Source organism: Abrus precatorius, unplaced genomic scaffold (assembly GCF_003935025.1).
Source record: "Abrus precatorius isolate BTA unplaced genomic scaffold, Abrus_2018 Scaffold4, whole genome shotgun sequence".
Classification (NCBI taxonomy): Eukaryota; Viridiplantae; Streptophyta; class Magnoliopsida; order Fabales; family Fabaceae; genus Abrus; species Abrus precatorius.
The window spans coordinates 20,791,445-20,815,043 of record NW_020874384.1 but is presented as its reverse complement, the minus strand read 5'-3'; the positions used below and the strand labels follow the sequence as shown (position 1 = coordinate 20,815,043).

The window sequence follows — 23,599 nt, the reverse complement described above, 5'->3', positions numbered from 1 at the left end:
ATTTCTATCTATGTTCTTAATAATTATTAAATAATTATAATAATATTTATATAATTTTATAAATAATTTTTAAAATATTATTTAAGTATTAATTATAAATATTTTATATTAATAAAATGTATATTTATATTATTTATTTATTTTTTAAAATTATATAAATAGTAAATATTTTAGTTTTATTTTAAAAACATATTTTGTTTATTTAAAGACATCTTATATTCAACAAATAAAGTTATAGTAAATACATAAAATTGATAAAAAAAAATGACATTCACACAGTTTGTTGAATCAATTAAAAGAAAATTATATGTTTTAAAAAAATAAATTTAAACTTACTGCAATATATATATATATATATAATGACAATAATAATAACTATTAAATTAAAAAAATAATTACAAAAAATAACACTTATAAAATTTATTGAATCAGCTAAAAATATTATTATATTTTAAAAAGTAAATAAATATCGTCATTATAAAAATTGTAAATATAAATATTTATATTATAAAATTCATAGATGAAGAAAAATAACATATGAACATGGAAAGAATTATTAAAATTTATATTTAAATTAAAATAACTTATATTTTTAAATTTTTATCTTAATTAAAAAATATGTGATAAAACTCAATATAAAAATTTAAACTTAATGTACTATATATATAAAATGAAAACAATAATAACTATTAAATTAAAAAATAATTACAAAATATTTAATTTTATTTGTCTCATTAATTTGTTATTTTAAATTAATAAATAAATGTAAAATTAACTACACTATAATATTAATGTAATATAGAAAATATTACTGATACAATAAATTAAAACACATACTTATAAATTACATATAAATTGATAAATTGACTAATAATTTAATTAAAACATGTGCAAGTTATAAAAATATATATTATTATATAATTTATTTATAATTATATTATTTATATTATTTGTTACATGGTCTGATTATATATATATATATATATATATATATATATATATTATAATAAGTTTTTTATTTTATTTTGTTATTATTTTTTTTATAAATTTTTACTTTCAAATAAAATATAATTCAGATTTAAGCAATCTCTATTTATTATAAATAAAAAGAATTATAACATAATATATTAATATAATAATTAAATTAATAATAATAAAATTAAGAGTATAAAAAATATATTAATATAATTTTATTATTTTATTTTTAAATTTTATTTCGTTTAGTTTTGATTATATTTTATTCCTATTCAAAGACTTAACTATTTTTTAAATTGTTTAAATATAATAATTTATTATTAAATAAATTTATTATTTAAAAAGTGTAATCATGTATAAATATTTTTAATTTTAATATAATATAATTTCTGTTTATTATAATTATAAATAAATAAAATTATAACATAATATATTAATTTAATAATAACAGAATTAAGAATATAAAAATATATTATGAAATAACTTTATTATTTAAATATATTTTGATAGCTCTATTTTTAAATTATAATATATATATATATATATATATATTTATTTATTTATACAGGCCGGCCTGTCAGGCTTAACAGACTTTATAAACAGCTCAAGCCTGGTTTGTTTATTTAAACATGCTTTAAAAAAGACCTGAGCTTAGTTTGTTTATTAAAAAAGTCAGGCCAAAATCAGGCCAAGCCACAAGCCCCTGTCAGGCGGCCTGGCCTGTTTCCATCCCTACTTGAGGGTTGAATCTTGGTCAATTAATAAAGTTTCTGCACAAAAACATTTAAATACTCAAGTGAGAAAGAGATAATAAGTAGCATACCTAAAATATTGATAATGACCACTTTGTGAAGATTTTTTAAATATAATTTTCTGAATAAAATTAAATATATTAAAAATATCATCTATTATTTTCATTATAAAATCTCTGATAAGTATCCTCCTTTAGGTAAGCCATAAATAAGCGGTTGGCATTATATTAATCTTACGGGATTTGGAAAAACGAAAAATGTTGTAAAGTGGAAACATTTGTATTCAACAATCACTGACCGCTGTTCATTAAGATTAATCGAACAATCAATTCCATGTATGCATATAAAATATTATGAATTTCAGACCGGTTGTTTTTCAATATTTTCTCAACAATTATTAAAATATTATTATTAAAAAAATACATTTAACTTCTAAAACGTAAACGATATTAAAAAATTTAATGTATCCATATATATATTCTTAATTATTATTTTTCATAAAAAATTGGATTCCGTATTTTTTGTCATTCACTTTATCAAATGTTGTTAAGAAATGTGTCATAATTTTTACTTAATTAACAAAATAAAATGGGATTAAGGGAAAATTGAATATGATAAAGGATAGAGGAGATATTATTAGTTAGATTATTACAAAAAAAGAAGGAAGAAAAGGAGAGAGGAAAGTGGGTATATCCGAAACGCATGTGTGCGAACCTAACGCGAGGCGGTGATAGCTAATAGCTAGCTGCTAAGCAAAGGCATAAAAAGGGAAACACAGGAAAGGGTGAAAGTGTTACTGTGCAGCTTAGATATCATCGAATTTCAACCATTCTTCTTTGTTCATAGTCATAACAACACACACACTCTCACACTCACGCTCACACACACCTAACTTCGTTCCTCATTCATCTCTCCCCATGGCTACTACTGTTTCCACTTCTTTCATTCTAACCAAATCCGGTAATTTCTTTCTTTCCTTTTCAAGATTCTTCAATAACACTTCGCTTTATCTGTATTCCTCTTTAATTTATTTGCAAGATTGGTTCAAAAGTTAAGAGCATACATAATCGGTGCGCATTTCCCTCATTCGGTTGATCCACTGTTCTTTTTTCTTTTTTATTTGGGGATACATAATCCATGGTTTTTAAATTATGCCATGTGACTTAACGATCTCAGTAGAGTTAGAAAGTACACGTTCTATAACCGTAAATTTCTTTGAAATTGGGATGGTCTTTCCGTTTTCCGTTCACGATTTATTGATTTATTGCTGTACAATCTGTCCAAAACACTCGTTTATTGGAATTCCCTGTCTTTGCCCCCATTAATAGGAGGTTTTCTTGGATTCAGTGTTTCTTGACCAATTGGATTGCATACCACTAAGATATAGCATTCATGGGTGTTAAAATCTTTACCTAAAATCAAGTCTTTTTCCCCTTCTTTCTTATTTTTTATTGTTGGGGAAGGGGGTTATAATATAAAGATTTGGTGTTTGCCTGTTTCATGCAATGTTGGCCCTTCATTTATTTTTCTTTTACCCTAAAGAACATATCTTGCTTGCTAGCTTCTGTACACTACCTATGCTTTTGCTGGAAGTAGAGTCGTCTATGAGTATTTTTATTTAAATGATGATTGTTTTACCTAACCGAGCATCTCGTTTTCTAGCATCGTCCATACATAAGGTGGACCACTCTCAGGTGAAGATCAAACCATCCAACTTGTCACTGAATCTAAATCGTCGAGGGAGAATGATACCGCCTTTAACCAGAAGGCCTCTAACAATTCAAGCAACATATAGGTATTCTTGTTGTTGTGCATTGGTTATGACAGCTCTATGTGGTTTGTGTGCTTGAGTAAGTGAATTAGTGTAAAGTGAGAATGTATCAATAACTTCCAATAAAGGGTCTTAAGTGTTAGTTGTTTATTTATATAAACATCTGGGCTTCTGTGTTTCATTGTTCTGCCACAACTTTCTCCTTTAGACATGCCACTATTGATTAACTTGGAGTTGAGAAGTATTTTGTCTTTGTTGTTTAGTGGGATCATTTGGGAGAAGGAAGAAAACACAGTAAAGAACCAGTATGGAAAGTTTTGGTGTCAGCTACATTTGGACTTAAATAAATGCATATCGGATCAAGAGTATAATTTTAAATATTTATACTTTTGAGAAAGGTATTTTTAAAGTTATATTACTATAGATCAACTGATGCCTTCAAATTGCCACCACAAATATTAATCATAACGTTGTGAAGAACACACCACTAACAAAGGGAAGAAACAGAAAAAAGCAAATATTCTTGAATTTGAAAAAATGATTATGGCAGTTTGTTAGAGGAATAAATTATTAATTTGAACCATTGCTTTTTCTGGAACTACAGTGATGGTGGACGGCCCAGCAGTGCTAGTGTCTTTGTCGGTGGCTTTCTCTTGGGAGGATTAATAGTTGGCACTCTTGGTTGCGTGTATGCACCCCAGGTAGCATTTGTTACTGTAATATACCATTTTAAGTGCTAGATGTTGGTGCTCAATGGGATACTTTCATGATTCTTGTCTTGCTCTTCAACTCATCATTTATATACTATATTTGAAAATTAAATTGGTTAACCCCTTTTGCTCCTCAACAGAAAAAACAGTGCTGCAACACAATTATAGGTAGTTGGCATTACACATCCTTAAAATCTATAAGATAGCAGGATGTACATTTACATGGTGCTGACCAGGAATTTTTCATTGCTTGAATAATATTTGCTCTTTTTTTCTTCCACAGATCAGCAAGGCTCTAGCTGGAGCTGACAGGAAGGAATTAATGAGAAAATTGCCAAAGTTTATATACGATGAAGAAAAGGCTTTGGAGGTGAGCAATTGTTTATGCTTGGTACCATCCTTTGAGTTATCTCATAAAGAAAACTTCCCTTGGTTGATCTAGCTTTCTCCTTTTGCTTGGAGGTGCTGTAGCTGCTGTGTGACTAGTTTTAAAATTCTCGTATATTTTATCTCAGACTTATATGCCAAATTTATATAACAATCATAATATTATGTGAGGAATTTCTCCTGGGAGGCCCTCATGTCACGCTTGGCTCTTGCTGCTCGCCTGCAATGTGTTGGTCTTTTGTAAGGCTATTTCTTTAATGGCTAGCATAATTTGCTTTGCTTGAATTGCAGAAAACACGGAAAGTACTGGCTCTCAAGATTGAACAACTGAATGCTGCCATAGATGATGTTTCTGCTCAGCTGAGATCAGAGGAGCCCTCAAACGGAGTAGCTGTGAACTCCGATGAAATTGAAGCAGCTACATGAGACTGCTGCTGTGATGTCATGGTTCACAATTGGCCATTACAAAAATCTTGTTGGTACAAAATGTATTTGGATTTCTTGCAACATCTTTCCATTTGTACTTAATAATAAACGAAGTGGTATTCTGTTTATAGCAGCCTCCACTGTGGGTAAATAGTCGTTTCGTTTCTATGGCTGATTTCTTGTGTTCAATCAGCCATTTATTCATAGTGAAAAGTTTCCATGATGGACAAGACTGAAATTTCTTAGTTAACCTTGGTCCGTGCTATTAATAATCAGGGATTGATGATTGCTCTAGATAGTGAACAATATCACATTGGATTCTCCGTACGAGGGTGTTGAGACTTTTGCAGCGAACATGAAATGGATGATGATACATATTTTATGTTCGCTGTGCGGTCTTGCGAAAGCTTATTTGAATCAACGGTAAACTAAAGGATGGATCATGGGAATTACTTATGAAATGGGAATAACTTATATTAGACGTGAAAGTACAACTAGTGGTGGAGATGAAAGATTGATACGTAGTTATTGATTCCAATTTTGGCTATGCCAACTCAGTCACAAGGAATTTTATTATGAATGAGTCGGATATGTAAACGAGCGTGCAAGCACTAATGATCACGAACATTGTGACAGGTATAAAAGGTAGGTTAATGAAGATTTTAAATTGTATTATTTAATAAATTTTATATGAATTTAATTAAAATGCATTATCATCTAATTATAAATTATTATAGTAACAAGTATAGTTAGTTTTTATAATAATTTGTAAAATTATATTTACAGGGTATGTTAATTAATTAAAAGTGTAAAAACTTTTTTATTTTAAAATACAGTTAAAGTTAACTCATTTGATTTTAAGGTAACTTTACATATCAAAATTAAACTTGTAAAAGGGAAATATGAATGGTGTTTGAAGATTTCTATAAAAAATTTATGTACAAACTAACACGACTAAATTTCATAAAGCTTCCTCAATATTTGTTACATTATTTTCATATACCACGATATATGTATTGCATATTGTTCTTTTCGCGCTGTAAGGATTACTCCTACTGATTATAATTTTTTATGTGTAGTTGCCACTGGTTCATATTTTGCCTTTCATTGAAAATTTTTGGCCCAGTGACCTTTTCTTGGTCTATATTATTAATATGGTGGGATTATTTCTCTAAGAGATATTTTTAATATAGAGGACTCAAAACTAAAACTTTATTTAAGGATAATTTGTACATGCTAACGAAACATTGATTGCTATTTTTCTAACGTTACTCTTATACTTTAAAATTTCTTTTTAAGTCTTAACTATTTATGGATTTGTGTAACAGTGCTGAAAATTAAGAAAAATTTGTCAATAAATCATTATTAAGATTTGATTTTCCGTTTGCTTATTTTTGTGCCTTGAAGCAAAATGAGTAAAATGCACACAATCTTCAGGCCTATCTGTACGAAGTTATGAACAATTTATAAAAGATCATGTATGACTTTTACAAGTTATTTTCAACTTATTTCAATAAATTTCTTGATATGATTTATCAAAATAAGTTATTTTAATTTAGTTTAATAAGTTTCATCATTAAATATAAGACACAAGTCATAATTTAAAAAATATATTAAATAAATGCTTAAATAAGCAATTATCCAAACTCATCCTTATTTAGAGAAATTATACGATAATTTTATGGAGTTTATTTTAACTAGTTTTGTTATTGAAATATAATTACCAGAGTTTGTTTTTCATCTTTTAAAAATCGTTAATTTTTAAGATTTCAAAACTAGATGAGAACACTTCTTATTGTAATATCTCCTTAGGTAGTTGTATCATTATTTAACACTTTTTTATATTTTAAAAAATTATTAATATCCTTTAAATTCTTTTATACCTTTTCCCTCAAAATTCAGCCTTTTTAACATAATTTCTTTTGAATTTATTATTCATATGTTTTTTTGTTTATAGCAAAATATTTTTAAATTTATATTTTACATTCATTTTGTTTTTCCTTAAATTGTAATGATTTACTTATTTATTTAAATTGATTATTTGTATTTTTATAACTATCAATAGATATGTAAAATATTTTGATTTTTTTTTCAATTTTACCTATATAATATACTAGTTTATATATACATGTATCGGTCCAAAGGTAGGGATGAGAAGTAGGCTGTGGCATTGACATTTTTCCCTCTCTTTTGGGAAAAAACTTGTAGTATTGACCAAAGGGGCATAGTTGGGAAATTAGTAAACGGCCTTAATATGTGGCTCAAAAAATGAAGTCGAATTATTGAAAAACATGGATGTCTAAACATTATCTTATCCTATGTAGATTTTCTTACAACTTATTCACCACTCATTCTCGTTACTCCTCAGCAACCATAATTTCATTTTTTTTTCTCACAATCGACCTTAGAAAAATCTGCAAAGAATAAAACAAGAGGAGGAAATACAACCAAGTTGTGGATATATACACGCACAAGGAGTTTGTGCACACCGTTGTTGCAGCCATGGCTACCCATGCGGCTCTAGCTTCTACAAGGATCCCCACGAACACAAGGTTTCAATCCAAGGCTTCCCACTGTTTCCCAACCCAATGTGCCTCAAAGGTTGCACTCTTTCTATTTCTTGCATAATGATTAATGATCATGTCCAAAATTTTGGCCTGCATGGTTGGTTTGTTTCATCACCTTTTATAGTGTCTTATTTCACTTAACTTTGCTTGTGCAGAGACTAGAGGTGACGGAATTTTCTGGACTAAGATCCACTTCGTGCGTGACCTATGCCAATAATGCTAGAGATTCTTCCTTTTTTGATGTTGTAGCTGCCCAACTCACTTCCAAGGTTAGTTTCTTACTTGTTATAAATCCCATTGAATTGTATGAAAGTTTCCTTCCTCCTTGTGTGGATTATATAGTCTTAATAAATATATATATAATCTCAATCAACTCAATATATGCCATTCCTCTAGAAAATGTTACTTCATAACATATAGTATATAAGCTTCGAAAACAATGAAAAATGCATAGCTTAATATTCCTTTTAAAACTATATATTATATAATGAGTCGTGGCATGAAGGGAATATCTTAGCAAATAGTTGATATTGTTTTCAATTTTTGAAATGAAAATCAGAACATTGGATCAACTCCTGTGAGGGGAGAAACAGTGGCTAAGTTGAAGGTAGCAATCAATGGTTTTGGACGCATTGGTAGAAATTTCCTGCGCTGCTGGCACGGTCGAAAAGACTCACCCCTTGAAGTCATTGTTGTCAATGACAGTGGTGGTGTCAAAAATGTAAGTTTTTAAATGCCACTGCCCTTTTAATTGGCTTAGTTGAGTTTATTTTTGTTAGTTCAGTGAATGGAATGGTAGTGACAATCTTCACATATCCCAGGCTTCGCACTTGCTGAAATATGATTCTATGCTTGGAACCTTTAAAGCAGATGTGAAAGTACTGAATGATGAGACCATTACCGTTGATGGTAAACCCATCAAGGTTGTCTCAAACAGGGATCCTCTTAAGCTTCCTTGGGCTGAGCTTGGAATTGACATTGTTATTGAGGTAATTAGTCCCTACTACTTGATTTATTTCAAACATCATCCACCAAGACTCATACTTTTCAACGAATCATATGTAGTTTAGATTTTTTTATGTACGTATCTCACTTATATTTAAAGGCTCAAAATCAATTTCATCAAAATTGATTATAATCCTTATAATACGGTATTCAGTGGAGTGAAAGTTACCCAAGATTGTTGATTAACTTCGGAGCTTCTGAAGAGAATGAGTGACTTTTTGTTCAGGGAACAGGAGTTTTTGTGGATGGTCCTGGCGCTGGCAAACACATTCAAGCAGGTGCCAAGAAAGTTATCATAACTGCTCCTGCAAAGGGTGCTGATATTCCAACTTATGTTTTGGGAGTAAATGAACAGGACTACACTCATGAGATCGCTAACATTATAAGGTCCGTGCCAACTAAGATTTTTTTGTGTGTGTGTGTGTGTTTTCAGCTGAGATTAATGCTGCATTAACATTAACAACTGAAAATGTTAATGCAGCATGCATTTTGTGTGTTCATGTTCCATCTATATGTATTAACTGGTTATATATAATTTATTTTCTTTTTCTTTGGTTTCTTTAATGTATAGCAACGCTTCTTGCACCACAAACTGTCTTGCTCCCTTTGTGAAGATCCTGGATGAAGAGTTTGGTAAGAAAACACTCATCATACTGGCAGTTATTATTTAAGAGCAACATTCGAAGTTCAAAGTCACTTCCCTTTGGTCTATGTTTCCAGGGATTGTAAAGGGAACCATGACAACTACACATTCCTACACAGGAGACCAGGTACAAGAACATCAAATATCTATACAATGTTGCAACTGAAAATGATTAAGTTACTATATCGAGCTAAGCAAGAATTGTGGTTGTGCAGAGGCTTTTGGATGCTTCACATAGGGACTTGAGAAGAGCCAGGGCTGCAGCACTGAACATTGTCCCAACCAGCACTGGAGCAGCCAAGGCTGTGTCCCTAGTACTTCCAAAGTTGAAGGGCAAGCTCAATGGCATTGCACTTCGTGTACCTACACCCAATGTTTCAGTGGTAGACCTTGTGGTGAATGTTGAGAAGAAGGGTATTACAGCTGAAGATGTGAATGCAGCATTCAGAAAAGCAGCTGAAGGGCCTCTGAAAGGTGTATTGGACGTGTGTGATGTTCCCCTTGTGTCTGTGGACTTCCGTTGCACTGATGTTTCTTCTACCATTGACTCCTCCTTGACAATGGTCATGGGAGATGATATGGTCAAGGTGGTTGCTTGGTATGACAATGAATGGGGTTACAGGTTAGGTCCCTCTCCATATATAATAATGTCTTGTCACTCACCTATTTTTAAAATTATTTAATTTTAATATGTTATAATAAATATTTTTATTCTACCAATCAATTATATAAATGTGAATCTTAAAATACTTATCATAAAAGTTAACAATTCTCAAATATATAACAATTTTATGTTAACCTATCATAAGAATTTGTAGGGGAGATAGAATTAGAGCATTCAACATCATGGCACTTTTATTAGTTGTGAAGCTGGAGGAATTGACTTTTAATACACTTGTAATGGATCACATTATTGATGGTAGTATATATTGGTGATTGCAGCCAAAGAGTGGTGGATTTGGCACATTTGGTAGCAAGCAAGTGGCCAGGGACACCTGCAGCAGGGAGTGGAGACCCATTGGAGGATTTCTGCCAGACAAATCCAGCTGATGAGGAATGCAAAGTTTATGAATAGAGGAGGAGCCTTTTGTGATTTTATTACCATTACAAGCAAGCCATTTTTACTATTTGCCTTGTGTTAAGGTATGATGTGAAAAAAGAAGAAATTGTTCAGACATACAGTGGTGTTGTGATGTCTGAGGGAGGATTTTTCAAATTTAAATTTGTCTGTAGCCAATAATGAGTTTTGGCGGGACAGAAATTCATATATATCACGATATATTGACATTGCATTTCTGATATCTGGCTTACGATTCTTCGAATTGATTAATCCTTGCTAAGTGCCATGTTTAAGTGACATATATATAAAAAAATGTCAATGTTGGATCAGAGTGTAGGGGTGCTCTGGCATCTTCAATAATGCACTATGTCTATATGTCCAGTGAGAGGTAAGATACGTTGGTTTATTTTAAAGGTCGTGTTTTAATGGATAGACCGAGATTTTATAGTAAAGGATGCTTTTAAATCAATGTTTACATCAAACCCAAATAACATGTTACGTCTTAAATGGTATAAATGTTTACAGATAGTGTTTAGCTTGATGTCACTTGTTTACACTATGTTATAACAAATGTGAATTATTCAATCAAGGAGTATTTATATGTTGTCATTTTCATGTTTGTATTGTCAGTCCGTTTTAATTTATGTAAAATATCATTCTTCTTGTTAATTTGTCCAATTAATAACTGGAAAAATAATATACAATTTAATAGCATAATTGTGATTATGTGTAGGGTTGCAATGAACTACTTCCATTCACGATACTCCCAATATTAAAAAAAGTTATTCTATATCTTGAAACGCATGCAGTTAACTGTAAGACGAAGATGAGTCTTTGGGCAATGAGCATCAGATGATAAAATGCCAATGATTTTACTTTAGCATCAATACAGATCTGATTGCAGCTGGATGAAGCCCTAAACCCTAATGCCTTTCCCAACTGCAAAACAAATGAGAATGGATTCTTTTATGTCAAATTTAACATCTTGGGCAGATTTAATATTTATGAGAAAAAACAATAAAAATATCATTAAAAATTATGTTAAATTACATTAAAAATTACAAGAAAAATGTATTAAATATTTTTTTATTTTTTTTATTTTTAAAATTTTAACTAATACTTTTACAGCATTAGTTAATAGGTTTTTTTTTTTTTTTTTGAAACATGGAGTGTTGACTATACGGCTGAGTCGCATAACCCGATGACCCTGTCCCACCACCACGTTGAAATTGGTTCTTCATAATATTATTTCCCGCTTTTTTTTTTTTTCTTTTTCTTCTTCTCTTCTTATGAGATAGTATATAAGAAAAGGTGGATAGTGGCATTGGTTGTTGGAGCCAATAGCCATGGCCACATGCATCTGTAAACTTGCACTTGCAGTGGTGGCGTTGATTTTGCTCCTAAATTCTGTTGAACCAGCGTCAGGCGTTGGGATTAACTACGGCACTCTGGGAAACAACCTTCCATCACCAAAGAAAGTGGCTCAGCTACTTCAATCAACACTCATCGATAAAGTTAAAATCTATGACTCAAACCCTCAAATCCTCCAAGCATTCTCCAACATCGCCATCGACCTCATCGTCTCCGTCCAAAACTCCCTCGTCGCCAACCTCAGCACCGACCCCTCCGCCGCCCACCAATGGCTCTCCACCCGCATCCTCCCCTTCATCCCCGCCACCTCCATCGTCGCCATCGCCGTCGGCAACGAATACCTAACAACCACCGTCGACGACGACCACGACCGTCTCGACCCCAACGCCCTCTTCCAGGCCATGCAAAACCTCCACGGCGCTCTGGTTACCCACTCCCTCGACCGCAAAATCAAAGTGACAACCCCTCACAGCATGGCCATTCTCGCTTCCTCTTTCCCTCCTTCTTCCTCCACCTTCGCCATGAATCTCATTCCCGTCATGACCGACATAGTTTCCTTCTTAGCCGACACTGCTTCCCCTTTCATGATCAACGCCTACCCTTACTTCGCCTATAGAGACAACCCTAACTCCGTCAAACTCGACTACGCTCTGTTAGGTAACGCCACAGGGATCCGCGACCCCAATGGTTACGTCTATAACAACATGCTAGACGCCCAAATTGACGCCGTTAGATCTGCTATTATAGCACTTGGATATGGAAACCGAAGCATTGACATAACGGTTTCAGAGTCAGGGTGGCCTTCGAAGGGAAACCCTAGCGACAGTGCTGCTACGCCTGAAAATGCGAGAATATACAACACGAGATTGATTGAACGCGCGCAGTCGAATAGAGGCACTCCAATGAAGCCTAAGGATAGAATAGAGATATTTGTGTTTGCTCTGTTCAACGAGAACAAGAAGGAAGGGGAGGAGAGTGAGAGGAACTTTGGGATATTCAACGCCGATGGATCAAAGGTGTATGAGGTGGATTTGAGGTGCGAGTTTTGCAGCGGTGAAGCCACGTTTGGGTTGGGAGAGAGAGGTTGGGGTGGCGCGGTTCGGGGTCCCTCCGTTTGGTGTGTGGCGAAGGCTCACGCTGAGGACAACGTGCTTCAGAGTGTGTTGGACTTTTGTTGTGGGCCTGGTGGAGTGGACTGCAGAGAGATTTATGAAGGAGGGGGTTGTTTTCGGCCCAATAAGCTCCTTGCCCATGCCTCTTATGCCATGAATGCTTACTATCAGATGCATGGTAGGAACTACTGGAACTGCGACTTCAAAGCCACTGGCCTTGTTACTTTTAGCGATCCCAGTAAGCATTGTTTAACTAGTATATGTCTAATGAATGAACCTATATTTTAACGTGTTTATTTATTATGCTTTTATCTTGTTCACTGACGATATAATTACTGATCAGGCTATGGAGCGTGCCGGTATCCTCAACAGTAACTCCATGAAGAATCACGGAGGGCTCTGCTAGGGCAGTGTGCTCATTGTGGCTGACAGCTCGATCTTGGTATTCTTTTTATTTACTGAACTTGTATTGTTTCTATTGCCCCATTTTGAACTGTGATGATTGAAGATTCCCTTGCTCGAGAGCCAATTTTCTACGATCCTCACTGTTATTTCTGTCGATTTTTGAATATTGGGTCATCCTGTCTCACAAAATTATAAAAAACAAACTTGATTATTGCACTCCATTCTTATGGACAGATGATAAAGACAGACATGCACGTGAAGAAAGTTGAAAAAGGTTACCAAAAAGTTTCCTTTTTCCTCGATCTCAGGCTTTACTTGAAAAAATATCCATGTTCTTTACTCTCTTCTCCGGAGATACGGACTCATTAATCATATGATATATCAAAATATGATATTTTACAAAAAATTACAATATATAAATTTAAGTAATTTTTTATGTAAACGAAAGAAATTATAAGTTTCAAAAATTATTAGCGACAATTTTTGAAAAAATATTAAAAAATTATAAAAATAAAAAACTGGTAAATAACTATTTTTTAAAATAATAAAAAAATTTAAAATAAAAATTGTTAATGCTAATTTTTTTGAAGTACCAAAAAAGGTCGTTTGGCTATTATATCAAAAATTGCCACTAAAATATAGTTTGTGACAATTTTTAAAAATTTTATCATATTTTGATAATTTTTTCAAAACACCATATTTTAATAATTTTTCATATAAAAAAAGGATTCAATCATGATAGGCATTTTTTTAATTTCAAAATTATTTATTAGAAAAATAAAAAATTTAATTTATTACTCTTTTCATGATATTTTATTTCTAAACTTACACTCAACAGTTTTATAAATAACTTTTTTCAATTTAATTTTTATAATATATAATTAAATAGATATTTGACTTATAAAGTTATAAAGTTACAAAATTAATTAAATAGATATTTTATTTCTAGACAAGTTATAAAGTTTTTTCATCAATAGATATTTTAATTTGGTGTAAATAAAAAAAAATCTTTTTTATTTTATTTTTGACTTTTTTTTTTTTTTTTTTACATAAGATATATAAAGGGAGTTAACTTAAATTATAAAAGTACATAAAAGAAAAAAAGAAAGGAATGTTGTAAATACACACATTTAAGTGTCAACGACCTCACCCGCAGAAAGATGCGTGGAACTGCAAATATAGGAGCGAGCAACCAATCCCAGAACAACTAGAGAGAACACGTCATAGAAAACAAGAGTAATATATGATGGGACGAGGGTCCCTTGACATTAGTGATATCTGTACAGAATGCAACATACTGAATGTTATCACGTTCTTTGTGATACAACTTCATAACACGTGTTCTTTCCAAAAATAATACCCAATCATGAGGATATATCATATGTATCTTCAATGACTCCCTATTGTGGTTCCCAAAAAAATTCCAACATTTATCCTATAAGAAGAAAAATTCTATAACTTCCTACATTTGCAACTCTGAAATTTGGGATTTGTATAGTTATAGCAGCATTAAGGCTAAGATCAATTAATAATGAATGACATCAAAGCGTTAATTGTTTGAGTTGAACGCCGCACTTGTTTCTGTTTGTATCCTCTTTGACTGCCTTCCCAGTTGGTCTTCAAGCGATCTTTCTTCTCCATTCCTTTTCCTTCTTCCACTCCGTGATGAATTTTCCTTCTCGTCAATGAGCGAAAGAAATCTTTGAAAATGACCAGAAATTGTGCTAGCATTGGAAGCAGGTTCAGAAGGAGCAGAACGCCATAACTGGAACATAATCTGCAAAAAGTGTAATACAAGAGCAATAAAGCAAGCTATCCCGCAAATGAGAAAGAGACCCCAGAAGCTTTTGAGCTGAAGACGATCTGAATCAATTTCAGTATTGTCTAAACTACAGGTGCTTTGTGTCATCCACTTATCATGAATCCGCTGTAGATCACCAGTTTCAGAAAGTTGTAGAATGGCAGTTGACATGTCCACAGCCAAAGGGGAGTCCCGAGGGAATGCCTAGCATGGCAAACAAAAGGAGTTTTAGAATAATAATATATAATTGATAGCATAAATAAAAGCAGATGCGCTTATTAACTATTTACCACATTGATAAACACCTTGAAGTGGAAATCAAGAAAACAAAATCAATGCAATATGCAGCTGATGTCATATCATTTGATTCAATATTAGCCATATGCATGTATTACCATATTAAAGAGCACAATGATGGTGAAAAAGACAATAAAAGCGAGTAACTGAGGATGGAGATGTAGGTTTAATCTTGGCCAACCAAAAACTGATTCACTCTTCCAGTGAAAACTTAGGAAAGACAAAATAATCACAGTTGTAGCAACACATTCCAATATCCTTTTTTGTTTCCACTGATTATTGATCTATGAAGAGGTAGAGAGAACTAGAGATACTCACAAAACCCCAGCCACTTCTGGTGAACTCCTGACCTACAATCCTGAATGTGCACTGGGTTGATAAGAAGATCTCAACATAGGGCCGTTCATCCACAATAGCAGCAACACCTCCGTTTTTAGGACCACGCTGGAGTGCGTTAGCATACTCTTCTGGAGATCCAAGAGGAACAAGCCTAGATTTGGATATTCCGATATCTTCAATCAAGTAATGTTCTGCGAATGAACCCACTTGGAACCCTATAGGTTCATCACTAGCTTTTAAGCTATCTATTCCATTGATAGGGGAAGATAACTGCTGCACTGTGAGTATGGATGTTAAACTTGCAGTGTAGCTGGAAGTGAGGATCAAAACTACAAACAACCATATGAGTACCACCAAGCGACCAAGAGAACTCATGGTATTCTCTCCTGCAGAATAAATGGGAAAAAAAAAAACCAATAAATCAGCTTCATTATGTCCTTCCACCAAACAAAAGTAACTAGAGCATCACTTACTGTGGGAAAAAAATAGAGTTGACAGGCTAAACCTGCAGGCATGGTAAAAATAAATGGATCAGACACAATTGAGATCACCCAGTTTAAGCATGATGATGAATCACACAATAGCAAGTTTTAACAATCTAAATTCTTATATGCTTTCTGCACCCTATTGATAAGCATAATGGCATGAGTATCCAGTAAAAATGAGATAAGAAATACACGAATGTTTTCCATGGACCACATCTGAAGTTTCATTTACTGCGTAAAATATGTAAAAGGTGTGCAAGTACTAAGTCAAGTATAGCAGAAAGATAGTAAGGGGAAAAAAAAAAAGACACTGACCATAACATGGTTATGATTTGTTGTTTAGGTGGACCCCTGAATTCATCATTTATCCTGTGCTCCAGAATCCATACAACTAGCCCAATGAAAAAGAAGAAACAAGCAGTCACAGCCCACATAAGAGGAGTAAATGGCTGAAGGAAAGACCAACCGCCAGAATTAATTTTCTTGAAAGGAGCTACCACAACAAGTCCAGATGCAGCATATGGTTGTGTAAAATCTACAATCCTTGTCCGATTTGTGACAATAGCAATGTCACCAATGGCACCATCAAAGTACTGAACCAAGTACACCAACAAATCAACCAGATGAATAAAACAAGTTGCCACAGAATGTTAGCACCCGTAGAGTATCATATTTATAAATTAGCAAGCATTACTTACACCAGTTGTGATCAAGTTGACAAGTTCTGTGTAGCTTGGATTTTTGTGGCCATCTCCAAAGGGGACAAAGCTGTAAGGAACAGCATATGGCAACAAGTTTACTGCTGCTGTAAATACATCAACACAAAAACCTTTAAACATCTCTGTTCCCTGCACTGGTGCGACAAATTCTTTGAAACCAACTCGAATAGGCACACCAATTCTAAGTTGTCTGCCATTATTTGGGAATACCCATCCGCGGGGTTTAGATAATGTATCTCCAGGCCATATCACACTGTGAAGATGCTGATTTGCAGTTGATCTATTAGGTGGCTTTGCATATAATATCTCAGGAGATATAATTGACAGACCAGAGTAGCTGGACCAGTAACCAACCCTACGAATGCCAGTGCCAACCACATTAATTATGTCAAAGGCAGGATGAACAAGAGATCGATCCGGTTCAAATTTCATTTGACCAGTTAACCCAACAAAATCACTCTGCAATATGTTCTTCAACAGAAGCGTTCCATTATCAAAAATGCTCATTGCATCAAGGTTAAGACCACCACCCCTATCATTTCTTAAACTTGTGTAATTGGTACAAGAAACAATCCCACCCTGCATGAAAAATGCATCAATAGCACGTGCAACCAACCAAACAGAATCATAAGCATAGAGGCCATAAGAATGTAACCCCAAAGAGCCACCAGTTAACTTGTTCCACCTAGAGAAAAATGCCCTTTTTCTATCCGAATCAGGGGTGTGCTGGCGCAAAACAAGCACTCCCTGCAAAACATTCATTGTCTCCGAAGGGAGAGAAACAGAATCCAGAACTGAAGAGAGCCAGTCAGTGGCTATCCACACATAACCACTATCTGTCATCCCAAGATAGCGTGCCACATTGAAAACCGTAAACCCAGAATTGGCATGTGCATGAAGAACAATGACCCGAGACTGCATCAGTGCCACCTTCACAAGCAAATTCGTGATTTCGCCGCGGTCAACCTGAGGCCCAGAGTTGATTCCTTCCTTGTAGGATATTTTACAGCGCCTGGCAGCTAGTTCATCATCTAATGCAGACACACCGTTTCTTCCATAATCATCATCAACGTAGAGTGCAATAACCTCCTTCCAACCATAATAATCAATTATTTCAGCAACTGCCCTCATTTGGTACAAATCACTCTGCGTTGTCCTCACAAAGAACGGGAACTGCAGCGACGAGAGAGTAGGGTCTGTTGCTGCAAACGACAATAGAGGAACCCGAAGCTCATTTGCAACATGGGATATTATGTGGGCAACTACAGAAGATTGTGGCCCTATTATAGCAACCACATCAGTCTCCATGAACCGCAAAGCTGCAAACAAAACAACATATTTATCACCGAATCTGAGTAAGCAAATATGATTAAATCGACGAAAAGGAACATATTAGTATTGTATTACCTTGAACCATGCCTATGAAACCACTGCAATTAGAATTTTGCAGAGTGAGAGCAAGTTTAGTTCCATGTAGAATGCTGGTATTGGCGTTCACATCCTTCACCGCTTCCTCCAATGCAATTTTAGCAACTTTCCCAATTACGGAATCGAAGTTGAAGATTGCTCCAATGTTCACAACAGTGGGTCTCGTGGATGACACGTTTGCAACAGCCGCACACGGATGGACCGATACTCCCATACACGCGAGCACCGTCACCCCCCAAACAACCCAAAACAGATCCATCTCAACTATAATAACCGACCTGAAGGAGCATAATACATCAATTCATGCCCAGACAACGATTTTGCCTTCAATTTTTTCTGCAATCCCTGCACCCTATTCCTAAGACGACGAGGACAACTACAGCAACGGTAACCTTGTACAAACCAATGACAGTGAAGTATGTTATGACTTATGAATGTGTTCCTGACCCTCTGCCACGTAACTCACGACCAGAACTGCATTCTAATTAAAACCGCGAACCATTTTGGATTACTGTCCGAAAACGATATCCACGTGCTGATTTACCGAAAGAATCAAGGAAAACTGCAACACGCAACCGTTAAGTGGAGTTGGTAACTTCGGATTTGAAAACCAAGCACAAAAGAAAATTGGTTATCAAAACTAGAAGAAATAATATATAGAATAATAACTACTAGATTTCGCACTTGGACATGAAGAAAGAATGAAAGGTTATCTAACCTGAACCATAGGAAAAGACGAAGGAAAACAACTATGTGACTGTTATGTAGGTTTGTTTGAAGATTAAAAATATTGCTAGTAAGAGCCTAGAAACTATAACTGGGTTCAGGAGTGGAATTCATGTCACCTGCAAATTGCAAATAAATTAGTAAGGCATTATGGAAACCTTATCACCAAACAAAAAACAACGCAGGTAGCACCTCAACGCTGTCACATGTATTCCAATTATATTATATTACTATAAATATAATATTGGAAAGTGGAAACACATGAATGTTTCTGAATTTCAATAATGTAGGATTAAGGGAATTAGCTTAAGCATCAAGATTAACATATGGCCTCCTTGTTGGCCTCATTTTAGGTAATGAGAAGGGACGTTTGATTAATATACTAGTTTTGTACTCACTCTTCAGTCACACTGTACTAATTTTATTAACTGATATATTTCTTAATTAAAGATTTTGATGATGCCATGCCGCTCCATTATTCTGCCTTGTCAATAAATTTTGTGTACCATGCTATTAATATTTCAATACATGGAAAAAATTTTGTTTGTTTATCAACCTTCACCTTCTATTATTTTAAAAATTATTGTAATTTTATTAAATTTTGTAGTATTCTTTCCGTGAGCACAATAAAGACCTTTTCTTGTTTTTACCATGAAGCGCGACCAAGAATAACTACGCTGACTCGTAAGGTTTCTGTCATGGACTCATGGGATCAACTTCGCGTTTGATTCTGCACAGAAAATCTCAAATCATAGATAGTTTTTTACCTTTGATAATTTATTGCCTGAATTATAGTTTAATTAAAAGATTAAGCACACTTCAAGTTCACTAACATTTTTAGAGGTTTGAAAGAATTTTCTTTTAACTCATTCGAATTGTTAAAAATAATTTATGAATTTTATAATTTTAATAAGTTTTCTGATAAAATTATAAAATTCTGCACATGACTCGTTAGTAATGTACTGTAGAGTCATGACAATGTATTGTAGAGTCCAAAATGTTTTGAGGCATGAAATCCTGCACCTGACTCATTAGTAATGTATAGAAATGTCAAACGATTAATTGTTTTTTTTTAAAAAAAATCGTGTTGTGACTTGATCGATTGATAAGCATTATCATTGAACAATAATTTATTAATTCTTAAGAGGTGTGTAGAAAATGTTGAATGATTAATGTAGTAGTTGTCTGTTGTTTTGATAATAATAATAAAGCTTAAACTGATAATAGCTGTGATTTTTTAACTTTTTATCAATCTTTTTTCGCTGCTATAATGACAAGCGTTAATTAGTTATTTGCTAATAGTAAATCCCACTTCATCAACTTCACCGGTAATGTGAATACGATTACAAGTTATATGGGACATGGTTTATCATTCACGGCTATGACAATTAAAAGATTATATATTAATATGATAGTAAAACATATTAGAGGAGAGAAAGTATTATAAATAATTTTGTATTCTTATTTATTAAAATGGTAATATTACAAGAGATAAAATATAATAAAAAGTGATTGTTGAAGTTTATTTCTGTTAATATAGTGTTTCTTAGTAGTTAATGACATAAAACAATATAGGTTGACCTTAAAAAATAGCATACCTGTCGACTTTCTTAGATGCGATTATTTATGTAAAATTTGTCTTATAATTATTTTTTCTTTTCAATGTAAACAAAAAATAACATCAATATATTTTTCTTATAATACCCTCCTTACGTAGTAATATTGATTCTTCATGTTTTTTTTTTCATTTTGTAATATGTATTTTATAATTTTCAATATCAAATAATATCTTTTCATTATTTAGTTCTTCAGTTAAAAAATGCATTTGTTTTTTTAATCAATATTCCATTTTTTGTAATTAACATTAAACACAATAAGATGCAAATATCCGTTAAAATGATATTCTTTAATAAAACTAAAATATCAAAATATTTAATATTAAAAATTCCAAATGTTTGTATTTTTAATATTTGAACTTTTATCTTTTTAATGACTAAAATAAATTTTATTAATTAAACAAATATTTTTAAAGTTTATATTTTATTTGTATTTTCAAATATTATTTGGTGTAATGTACAATTTGTTAATTTACATGGAAATAAAGAAAAGCTGCATGTAACTTCAGCATAGAACAGGAAAAGGCAATAAAAGAAATGTATTGGAATAAAGATAAAGATTTGCATGGGGACAAAGCAATGACACCGTCATTTGCCCTTTTTTCTTCTTTTCAATTGCAAAAAGAAAAGGACAGAGAAGCGACCATGGTTGTAGCTTCTGGGTTATGCCACTCCATACCCAAAAAAGAAGATGGACCAGCTTTTCCCAAAGGAAAGGTTTAACCAATTTTTATATCTTATATAAATACCTTTTAATTTTTATATAATAGTATATTTTTTGTTAATATATTTTTTAAATATCTTATGTAATTATATATAATTAAAAAATGTAAAACAAATAAATAAAATTTAACAAAATATGGGTATAATTTGATATAGAAGAAAAGAATATAGCGAAAATTGGTATAACATGAAATAAAATTGCATGTTGATGCTGTCCAAATAACAAAAATGCAGCTTTTTCAACAGACCTTTTATCTTTTGTCCCCTACCCTCACGTTGATACATATTATTGACACAAAAATCTCCTTTCGTAATTTTTAATTTTGTATATTTATTCGTCTTAGCCAACTTTGATTTGCACGTAATAATTGCGATCTAATAAGCCTCATTTGCTTCGTTCTGCTTTAAACATTTCAAGTAATATTTTCTTTGATTTAATCAAAGTTCATTTTGATTTATTTTGAATTACTGCTGTTTATTATTGGTTTTTATTTAATATTATGCTAATGATTAAAAAGGTGTGACTTCATCCAAGTTAGTATAGAAATTTTTTGCACAAAATGGCAGAACTCTTATACTAGTTGAGTACTCAAATTTTTATATTCTTTGTTAATTAAATTATATGTAAATATTATTATAAAAAGAAAAATATTTTGGGTTGAAGGTCAAGGGTTGGTTAGTTGAAGTTGGACTTGATTTTTTTTAAATATATATAGAATATGTTAATGTGATTTACAAATTAATGAGAAATAAATGACTAACTTAAATTCAATGGAGACAATAATTGTGATTCACTTGCTAATGATGAGTTAACTTCAAATTAACGTTTATTAAAAGGATTAATTTAGACAATGAAAGTTATAAATACCTGTTTACAGAAAAGAATAAGATTTAGAATACACTTTTTCCAAATAACTAATTTAATGAAAAATAAATAGCATACATGCCACGCACGCCTTTAATTGTCAGTTGGACGACTCATTCAAATTAAATAGTTTTGGAAAATGATAAACTCAAAAGTACACTTTTAAAAAACTCTATAAAACCAGTAAGTTTAGTTTTTGAGCATCTCTCCAAAAATTGAACATGAACCAAACAAATTCTTAAGAAAAAAATGTTATATCTTTAATAGTAAAAGCTTTAAAGAAGGGTTTTAAAAAAATAATTTTAAAAGTTTCTTTTAAATTAGCTTTGAAAAATTGAATTTCTATTTATTTTTCCTCTTTAATTCAAATTCCAATGTTCAAAAACTTATTACTCAAAACATCTTATCTTAAAAGTAACATTATATATATATATATATATATATATATATATAATAATTTTGGATTGGATTGAATTAGTTTTTAAAATTCGCCTATAGTTCATTTCAATTTGATAAAAAATATTTTTTATTATAATAGCTTGATTCCTAGTTTTTTTAATTTATATTGGATTAAATTGATCACAATTTTATTTCTTCTTTTAAAATATAATTAGTTTTATTTTCTAGATCACAAGTATTTTTCATTAAAAGTCATTTTGTTTGAGCATGATAGAATCACTGTATGGATGATAGAGTCCTTCCTTTAAATATTTAATATAATTACATTTTAAAACTTGAACTATACATCATATAGGTTAAGCTCAATAAACTTTTAAAAATAATTTTAATAATTTTTTAAGTAAAATTAATATTTTTGTTATCTAATTTTAAAGTAATTTTTTTTCAAATAATTAGAACAAGATTACATAAGTATGAATATAAAAAATGAAGTCAGATGATATAATTAAATATAGATAAGAAGGGAGGGAATTGAGGGGTACACGCACATGACAATTGTGTCTAGCGGGGCACATTAATAAATGGCTATTACTAAGTTACCCACTACATTAGAGTTCAATAATTCTATGCAAGAATCACGTTTTTAATTCGTCCTTTGATTCCAATGTCAACTATTTGCAATCGAGTTAAGAGTATTATTTTATATTTTAATATAAATATATTAAATAAAGCATTTAATTAATTTTCAAATACAACAAAGTAATTAATTGTACTATTTAATATGCATAATCATTTGAAATAATTTTTATTTAATGGTGTAACTCACAAGTTATTTCATTGGATTTTAGTCATAACACATTGCCTATTTCTCTATTCCATAATCTTTAACTTGTAAGTTAGCTCTGCTAAAAATAAATCAAAATTTCCTTTGTAAGAACCTTTAACCTTTCCCGCAAGTTTGCATGCAACCTCTCTCCATCAATAATAAAGTCAAATATATGTATCTAATGGCAATTA

General features: G+C 32.1%; 4 protein-coding genes across 8 annotated transcripts; 3 read left to right on the top strand and 1 right to left on the bottom strand.

Annotated features, from left to right (window-relative positions):
- The first annotated feature begins 2,405 nt into the window (after positions 1–2,405).
- LOC113865874 lies at positions 2,406–5,626 on the top strand. Of its 2 annotated transcripts, XM_027500654.1 has the most exons (7): positions 2,406–2,687; positions 3,390–3,522; positions 4,103–4,199; positions 4,492–4,578; positions 4,887–5,042; positions 5,298–5,305; positions 5,417–5,626. In XM_027500654.1, the coding sequence occupies exons 1-5, from the start codon at positions 2,645–2,647 to the stop codon at positions 5,019–5,021; spliced, it is 495 nt and encodes a 164-aa protein (XP_027356455.1). In that variant the 5' UTR covers positions 2,406–2,644; the 3' UTR covers positions 5,022–5,042; positions 5,298–5,305; positions 5,417–5,626. The 2 variants fall into 2 exon arrangements, with proteins under 2 accessions (XP_027356455.1, XP_027356454.1); XM_027500653.1 differs by lacking the exons at positions 5,298–5,305; positions 5,417–5,626 and having other exon boundaries at positions 4,887–5,147.
- Positions 5,627–7,305: 1,679 nt separating this feature from the next.
- LOC113865873 (glyceraldehyde-3-phosphate dehydrogenase B, chloroplastic) lies at positions 7,306–10,519 on the top strand. Its single transcript, XM_027500652.1, has 9 exons — positions 7,306–7,622; positions 7,744–7,857; positions 8,148–8,309; positions 8,410–8,577; positions 8,820–8,980; positions 9,165–9,226; positions 9,314–9,363; positions 9,452–9,858; positions 10,179–10,519. Exons 1-9 carry the CDS (start codon positions 7,524–7,526, stop codon positions 10,309–10,311), a joined length of 1,356 nt encoding a protein of 451 aa, XP_027356453.1. The 5' UTR covers positions 7,306–7,523; the 3' UTR covers positions 10,312–10,519.
- A 1,123-nt stretch (positions 10,520–11,642) lies between these two features.
- On the top strand, positions 11,643–13,261 carry LOC113865907 (glucan endo-1,3-beta-glucosidase 12-like). The gene is made up of 2 exons (XM_027500712.1): positions 11,643–13,017; positions 13,123–13,261. Exons 1-2 carry the CDS (start codon positions 11,643–11,645, stop codon positions 13,152–13,154), a joined length of 1,407 nt encoding a protein of 468 aa, XP_027356513.1. The 3' UTR covers positions 13,155–13,261.
- Positions 13,262–14,409: 1,148 nt separating this feature from the next.
- Positions 14,410–19,192, bottom strand: LOC113864330 (glutamate receptor 3.3). Of its 4 annotated transcripts, none has more exons than XM_027497926.1 (7): positions 18,972–19,192; positions 18,233–18,815; positions 16,805–18,144; positions 16,422–16,699; positions 16,095–16,126; positions 15,601–16,007; positions 14,410–15,189 (listed from the first exon to the last, which is right to left on the bottom strand). In XM_027497926.1, the coding sequence occupies exons 2-7, from the start codon at positions 18,510–18,512 to the stop codon at positions 14,734–14,736; spliced, it is 2,793 nt and encodes a 930-aa protein (XP_027353727.1). In that variant the 5' UTR covers positions 18,513–18,815; positions 18,972–19,192; the 3' UTR covers positions 14,410–14,733. The 4 variants fall into 4 exon arrangements, with proteins under 4 accessions (XP_027353727.1, XP_027353729.1, XP_027353726.1 ...); XM_027497928.1 differs by having other exon boundaries at positions 18,233–18,848; positions 18,972–19,155; XM_027497927.1 differs by having other exon boundaries at positions 14,413–15,189; positions 18,233–18,600; positions 18,632–19,155.
- Between the last annotated feature and the right edge of the window lie 4,407 nt (positions 19,193–23,599).

Bases quoted from the DNA above. Each gene is read 5' to 3' on its own strand.
- LOC113865874 (XM_027500654.1), top strand. From the start codon at position 2,645: ATGGCTACTACTGTTTCCACTTCTTTCATTCTAACCAAATCCG. The intron at 3,523-4,102 runs GTATTCTTGTTG...CTGGAACTACAG, and splicing joins ACAATTCAAGCAACATATAG to TGATGGTGGACGGCCCAGCA. The intron at 4,200-4,491 runs GTAGCATTTGTT...TTTCTTCCACAG, and splicing joins GTTGCGTGTATGCACCCCAG to ATCAGCAAGGCTCTAGCTGG.
- LOC113865873 (XM_027500652.1), top strand. From the start codon at position 7,524: ATGGCTACCCATGCGGCTCTAGCTTCTACAAGGATCCCCACGAACACA. The intron at 8,578-8,819 runs GTAATTAGTCCC...CTTTTTGTTCAG, and splicing joins GAATTGACATTGTTATTGAG to GGAACAGGAGTTTTTGTGGA. The intron at 8,981-9,164 runs GTCCGTGCCAAC...TTTAATGTATAG, and splicing joins GAGATCGCTAACATTATAAG to CAACGCTTCTTGCACCACAA.
- LOC113865907 (XM_027500712.1), top strand. From the start codon at position 11,643: ATGGCCACATGCATCTGTAAACTTGCACTTGCAGTGGTGGCGTTGATT. The intron at 13,018-13,122 runs GTAAGCATTGTT...ATTACTGATCAG, and splicing joins TGTTACTTTTAGCGATCCCA to GCTATGGAGCGTGCCGGTAT.
- LOC113864330 (XM_027497926.1), bottom strand. From the start codon at position 18,512: ATGGATCTGTTTTGGGTTGTTTGGGGGGTGACGGTGCTCGCGTGTATG. The intron at 18,145-18,232 runs GTAATACAATAC...TTTTGTTTGCAG, and splicing joins TTTCATAGGCATGGTTCAAG to CTTTGCGGTTCATGGAGACT. The intron at 15,190-15,600 runs GTGAGTATCTCT...TTGCCATGCTAG, and splicing joins CCAGAAGTGGCTGGGGTTTT to GCATTCCCTCGGGACTCCCC.